Source organism: Glycine max, chromosome 8 (assembly GCF_000004515.6).
Source record: "Glycine max cultivar Williams 82 chromosome 8, Glycine_max_v4.0, whole genome shotgun sequence".
NCBI lineage: Eukaryota > Viridiplantae > Streptophyta > Magnoliopsida > Fabales > Fabaceae > Glycine > Glycine max.
Window position 1 is genome coordinate 24,433,489 of NC_038244.2, and position 6,860 is coordinate 24,440,348.

A 6,860-nucleotide genomic window follows, 5' to 3' on the forward strand; every position below is an offset into this window, starting at 1 on the left:
GTTGTCTGTTTCTAATCATGTTTTTGAGATTTTTTCTGCAGATACTTTTTGTTATCCAAGGACAATCAAGTAAGATGATGCACCAACAACCTCTTCTACTGTCCAGAAACGATCGAGTCCGATAGCATCGAAGACGTCATGGTTTTCACTAACAGAGCTATTGGTCGGTCAGGTAAGGATTTAGCTAGAACGAAATTAGTGTCTTATCTTTACTTCCCTTTTATCTCCAATAAAAGATAAGTAAAGGGCAACTGTCATACCCTAATCTCGTCCGAGGACCATTGTTTGTCGGCATGCGACCTCCATTTGACCACTTCAAAATGTTTAATACCCATTGCCATGGAATCCGTAAAGTTTCAGAACGTTTCAGAAAGAAAACAGCCAAAACACAAAAGCAGGGGGTGAACTTATCAAATACAGGGGGTGCGCTCAAGAAACTTCATCTAGAACGCTCTGGAAGGTGCGGTGAACTAATCAAATGGGGGGTGTTCTCAGGAAACTTAATCAGTAAGCAACCTAGAGGGGGGATGAACTTATCAGTTATGGGGTGCACTAAGGAAACTTAAGTAGTAAGCAACTCAGAGGGGGGGTGCACTTATTAAACACGGGGGTGCGCTCAGCAAACTTCATCTAGAACACTCTGGAAGGTGGGTGTGAACTTATCAATTAGGGGGTGCGCTCAGGAAACTTCTTCAGGAAGCCTCTGGAGGGGGTGAACTTATCAAAAGAGGGTGCGCTCAAAAATCTTCCTCAGGAAGCCTCTGGGCAGTAACTACCTCCCCTTTTCTCCTATAAATAGGGGGAGGAGGCTAAGTTTCAAGGGTCCCTGACCTTTATGTTGTGTATTTTAGTTTTTTTTAGCGAAAAAAGTGAAAAAGGAAGGAAATCCAAGCCGAGTTGCTTTCGTAACGCTTCCGAGACGTTTTTGTGAGCGAATCATTGAGGATTTTCCGCCGTTCTTCGTCGTTCTTCGTTCTTCAACCGGTAAGTTTTTGAATCCGAGGCTTTCAATTCATTCTTGTTTTGTTCGCTTTCATTCTTCATCTCGTTTACTTTGATATTATTTTCTTCCACTTTTAATGAGCTTTTCACCGTTTATTTAAGCCGTTATCTCGCCAAATAATTGATAAAATGAATTTCAACCGATCATTTGTGTTGTAATCTCGTTTAATCATTGTTAAAATCAAATCCAACCGATCGTTCACGCTGTAACCTCGATTAAATAAAAAAGGCAAAAATAATAATAAAATAATCAAAATATCTTTGAAAAAATATAATAAAATAATCAAACTATCTTTGAAAAAATATAATAAAATAATCAAAATATCTTTGAATAACATAATAAAAAAAATCAATCAGACGTTTTTCTTTGAAAGTTTCCTTGAATGAAATTACTAATAACCAAAGTGAAGCTAAGGCTAAAATCAATTCACAAATCAAGCTTTGTCCGCAAAAGTCACTTAAACCCGTTTTAAGGTCCAATGCCTTAAACGGTCCTCTTTGCTTTTATCGGTTAACATGGACCGTTCAAAAGCATAAAATCAACACATAACTTTATCGCTTTTTGGCAAGAACTACGTAGGTCTGAGTTCCTCACCACAAATCGAGGATACATAGGAGCAAAAGTCTTGCTTTTGTCGACCATCCCTTTTAAAAAAAAACAAGAGATCGTTAATGGTCCAATGCCTTAACGTTTCTCTTCTTTCACAACCAAGAGATCGTTAATGGTCCAATGCCTTAATGTTTCTCTCCTTCCAAAAACAAGAGATCATTAATGGTCCAATGCATTAACGTTTCTCTCCTTCAAAATCAAAAGATTGTTTAATGGTCCATCGCTTTAAATGACCTTTGTTCAATTAAAATCTATCTTGCGAAAAAGATAAAAACAACTTAGCCAACGTTTAGTTCTAAAAGAACTACGTAGGCCTGATTTTCTCATCGCAATTGAGGATACGTAGGAGCGAGGGAAACACCATTGTTGACGACAAAAAGATAAAAAATACAAAAGGCCCATAAAAAAACATAAAAACATAAGAAAGGGAAAATAAAACAAATTGAAGACATGATAATGCACATTTGATTAAATGTTGGCGTCCTTTGTGACAGACGCGCGAGGTGCTTATAACTTCCCCATGCGTAAAAACAACTCCCGAACCTTTCACACTTAAAGTTCGTAGACCACATGTTTTAGTTTTTCCGACATTTTCCTCGAATAAATGTTGGTGGCGACTCCGCGTGTTTTCCTTCCTTGGAAGACACACCTATGAGCCTCGCGTCGCCTTCCCACCGAAGGGTAGGTCGCGACAAACAAAATAACAGAAAAACAGAAAAATAACTAAGTTGGTTAAGTCTAAGAGAGACTAACTAATGGTTGTTAATGAACCAACATACAACAATTCTCCACCTTGATTCAATAACAACACATTAACAAGAACATAAATAGTGGCTGCAGAAATAAAATTCAATCACCCTTCAGCTGAATTAAGTCCAAATAGTGGAAAAATTTGTTGCTTGGAAGAGCCTTTGTGATCATATCGGAAGCATTTTGATCAGTTGAAATCTTTGTGACTATAACTGATCCTTGACCAATAACGTCTCTGATAAAATGAAGCTTAATATCAATGTGCTTTGTCCTCTCATGATGCACAAATTTTTTGGATAAATCAATGGCACTTTGGCTGTCACAGTATACTGTGATCACTTCGTCTTGTATCTTCAGCTCCTTTGCAATGCCTTCAAGCCACAGAGATTCTTTCATAACTTCTGTAAGAGCAATATACTCAGCTTCAGTGGTTGATAAAGCCACTACCTTTTGAAGGCTAGCTTTCCAACTAATTGCAGTGCCAAAAGTAGTGAACGCAAATCTTGTGAGGGATTTCCTTGAATCTAAACAGCCAACATAGTCAGAATCTACAAAACCTTCAATAACAATTATTCTTCTTCTATTCCTAGCTCCACCATAAACCAAAACTTTTCCAAGTGATCCTCTGATATATCTGAGTATCCATTTCAGGGCTTGCCAATGTGCTTTGCCTGGATTTGCCATGAACCTACTTACTAGGCTCACTTCATGTGCTATGTCAGGGCGAGTACATACCATAGCATACATCAGTGACCCTACAACATTAGCGTATGGAATACCTTCCATGTATATTATATTATCATGAGTCTTAGGTGCTTGACTTGTACTGAGCTTAAATTGCTGAGACATAGGACTAGTTACAGGTTTGGAATTTGACATTCCAAATCTTTCAAGAACTTTTCTGAGATATAACTCCTAGGACAGATACAACAATTTCTTTTTTCTATCCCGTTTGATTTCTATTCCCAATATCCTCTTAGCTGCTCCCAAATCCTTCATTTCAAATTCCCTGCTCAGCTCAGATTTCAATTTCTCAACCTTACTCTTGCTATTACTTGCTATCAAAATATCATCAACATATAATAGCAATATCACAAACTCAACTTTAGAAGGAAATTTGAAGTAAACACAATTATCATAGTGACTTCTATGAAACTTTATGTGAGCCATAAATTCATCAAATCTCCTATTCCATTGCCTGGGGGATTGCTTTAAACCATACATGGATTTGTTTAATTTTCAAACATAATCCTCTTTACCTCTGACTTCAAATCCCTCAGGTTGTTTCATCAATATCACCTCATCAAGCTTTCCATACAAAAATGTTGTCTTCACATGCATTTGTTCTAAAACAAGATCAAATTCTGCCACCATAGCCATAAGTATTCTGATTGACATATGTTTCACTCTAGGAGAGAAAACTTCATTGAAGTCAATTCCCTCCTTTTGAGTGAATCCTCGAGCAATAAGTCTAGCTTTAAATCTATCTAGTTCAACTCCTTGGATGCCTTCTTTCTTCTTGAAGATCCACTTGCAGCTGCCACTCTAGAACCAGGGTTTTTTTTTAATCAATTCCAATGTATAGTTGTCATGGAGAAACTTAATCTCTTCACTCATGGAACTTAGCCATTTTTCTTTCTCCTTACTAGCTAAGACAACTTTAAGAGTTTTTGGATCTTCCTCTAAAACTTCACTGGCAGCTACCAAAGCAAATGCTATTAGATTAGCATATCCATACCTTTCAGGTTGTTTGATTTCCCTTCTGGTTCTATCTCGAGCTAGTATATTGCCAGCTTCTTCTTGTTGTTTTTCTTTAGATTTCTCTTCATCAAGAGGCCAATTAACAACTTGTGTTTTAGCATGCTTGTCCTCAGTCTCCACCTTAAAATTTAATTTTTCAGAACCAGTTTCCTTACTCTGATCAGTGCTAGACTGAACCATGCAGAGCTTGGTCTTGTAGGCCATCTCAGCTTCATTGAAGACAACATTACAACTCACTAAACACCTCTTAAAACCAGCCTCCAAACACCACAACTTATACCCTTTCACTTCCTCAGGATATCCTAGAAAGATGCACTTGACAGCTCTAGGTTCCAATTTGTCTTGCCTGATGTGAGCATAGGCAACACAACCAAATACCTTTAGCTGTTTTAGACTCGGTGGATGGCCAGACCAAATCTCCTCGGGGGTTTTAAAGTTCAGAGTTGTTAAAGGACACTTGTTGATGAGATATACAACAGTCATTGCTGCCTCAGCCCAAAAAATCTTGGGTAATCCTGCACTTAGAAACATACATCTCACTCTCTCCAAAATGGTCCTATTGAATCTTTCAGCTAAACCATTTTGTTTAGGGGTGCCCATGTTAGTACCATATCCATTGGTGCCCATGTTGCGCTAAGCCTGAACTACTCTCTCCAAAAAAAATAAGAAAAATGAAAAAGAAAAGGAGAAGGTTGATGAGAAGAAAAAGAAGAGCAAGAGGGAGGTTTCAAGACAGAAAAAGAGAGAGATTACTTCAGCTGAAGGCAATGAAGTACCTTATCCATTGGTACCTTCGAAGAAGGATAAAGAGCGACACTTAGCTAGATTTCTTGACATCTTCAAGAAGCTGGAGATCACTTTGCCTTTTGGAGAAGCTCTCCAACAGATGCCACTCTATGCTAAGTTCTTGAAAGATATGCTAACCAAGAAGAACCGGTACATTCATAATGACACAATTCTTGTGGAGGGCAACTGTAGTGTGGTCATTCAGCGCATCCTTCCCCCGAAGCATAAAGATCCAGGAAGTGTCACTATACCGTGTTCTATTGGTGAGGTTTCTGTGGGTAAAGCTCTCATTGACTTGGGAGCTAGTATCAATTTAATGCCTCTTTCCATATGTCGGCGACTTGGAGAGATAGAGATAATGCCCACACGCATGACCCTCCAGTTGGCTGATCGCTCCATCATAAGACCATATGGAGTGTCGAAGAAGATTTGGTTAGGATCAAACATTTGATCTTTCCAGCTGATTTTGTAGTGATAGACATTGAAGAAGATGCTGGCATTCCCCTAATTCTTGGAAGACCTTTTATGTCCATCGTAAGCTATGTGGTAGACATGGGGAAGAGGAAACTACAAATGGCCATAGAAGACCAGCAAATCAATTTTGATATGTTTTATGCAGAGAAAGCTTTGCCTGATCAAAATGTTTGTTTGAAGGTGAATGTGATGGAGGAAAAGAGACTAGAGAAGAAGGTTCTAGAAGTTGCAACCTTGTTGGACCCAGGATAACAGGATGATGCGTCAAGCTAGTGACGTTAAAGGAGCGCTTACTGGGAGGCAACCCAGATTTTCTTTCCTTTTTCTCTTTTTCATTCTTATCTCTTGCATGTAGTTAGGATAATTGCGTGTGATTGTGATTAATTTTTCAGCTTGTTTAGTAGTGAACAAGGGGGTTTTTAAGCTCATGTGAAGAGATGGACAGAAAAGACTTTGAAAATTTTTTCAGTTGTCCATCCGCTAAGCGCCATGTCTTCACGCACTAAGCCTGAGCTTTCTTGCGCTAAGCGCTTAGACCCCTGACTAGTTGACTGAATAGTTCAACTAAGCGCACATCACTGCGCTAAGCCTAACATCTTCACTAGAAGTAAACTTCAAGCAGTGGGCTTAGTGGAGATGATGCGCTAAGCGCAACTTCTTCTCTGGAAAAATTTATTGTAGCAGCACTAAGCGCGCTGTCCTGAGCTAAGCCACAGATCCATTCTGGAATTGAACTTTCACGAGATGGGCTTAGCGGCAGGATGCGCTAAGTGCCAATTCTTTATTGTTTTTGAAATGCTTGGAAGTGTGCTTAGCGCGCTTGTTGCGCTAAGCCTGAACTACTCTCTTTAAGTTGAAGCTTGAGTGCACGCTAAGCCTCACATCCCAGGCTAAGGGTATATTGCAGAAAATTTTGTGTTGTAGAAAGCGCTAAGCGCCACCTGCTGCACTAAGCCCCAGATGCTTACTGGAATTTGAAACTTCAAGTTGGGCTTAGCGCGAGGTTAGGCTAAGTGCTTGGGTTTTAAACTCAAATGTCACATTGGAACGTTAAGTGCACCTATGCGCTAAGCACGCCAAACAAAAATGCTAAAATGAATTAGAACTGCCATAGGCAGTTACCATTACACAAAACTTTTGCTTCTTTTGTTGTGCCTACCTTCTGCGTGTGTGCATTTTGCTGCTATGCCTCAAGTACTTTCTGCATTATCCTTGCTTCTTCTTGCATTCCATCACAATCCAAGTAAGTAGTGCTTCATTTTCACTTTCATTTTCATGCTTTGAACCTTAGGATAGACGATTTCTTGCTTTGTTAGCTTGCATTGCTGTTTAGGTTAGGGTTTCTAGCTTTAGGGTTTGTTATTTTAGGATTTTAGGTAACTTAGAAGCCCATTAGGGGCAATGTGGCTGAAAGGGGTGAAGACCCCTGTGTTTCTGTTTGGAAATCACGATGAACACGCTAAGCGCGCCTGTTGCG

General features: G+C 39.3%; 1 protein-coding gene across 1 annotated transcript; it reads left to right on the plus strand.

Annotated features, from left to right (window-relative positions):
• Nucleotides 1-5,009: 5,009 nt before the first annotated feature.
• LOC102668715 (uncharacterized) lies at nt 5,010-5,360 on the plus strand. Its single transcript, XM_006586409.1, has one exon. It carries the CDS (start codon nt 5,010-5,012, stop codon nt 5,358-5,360), a length of 351 nt encoding a protein of 116 aa, XP_006586472.1.
• The last annotated feature ends 1,500 nt before the right edge of the window (nt 5,361-6,860 follow it).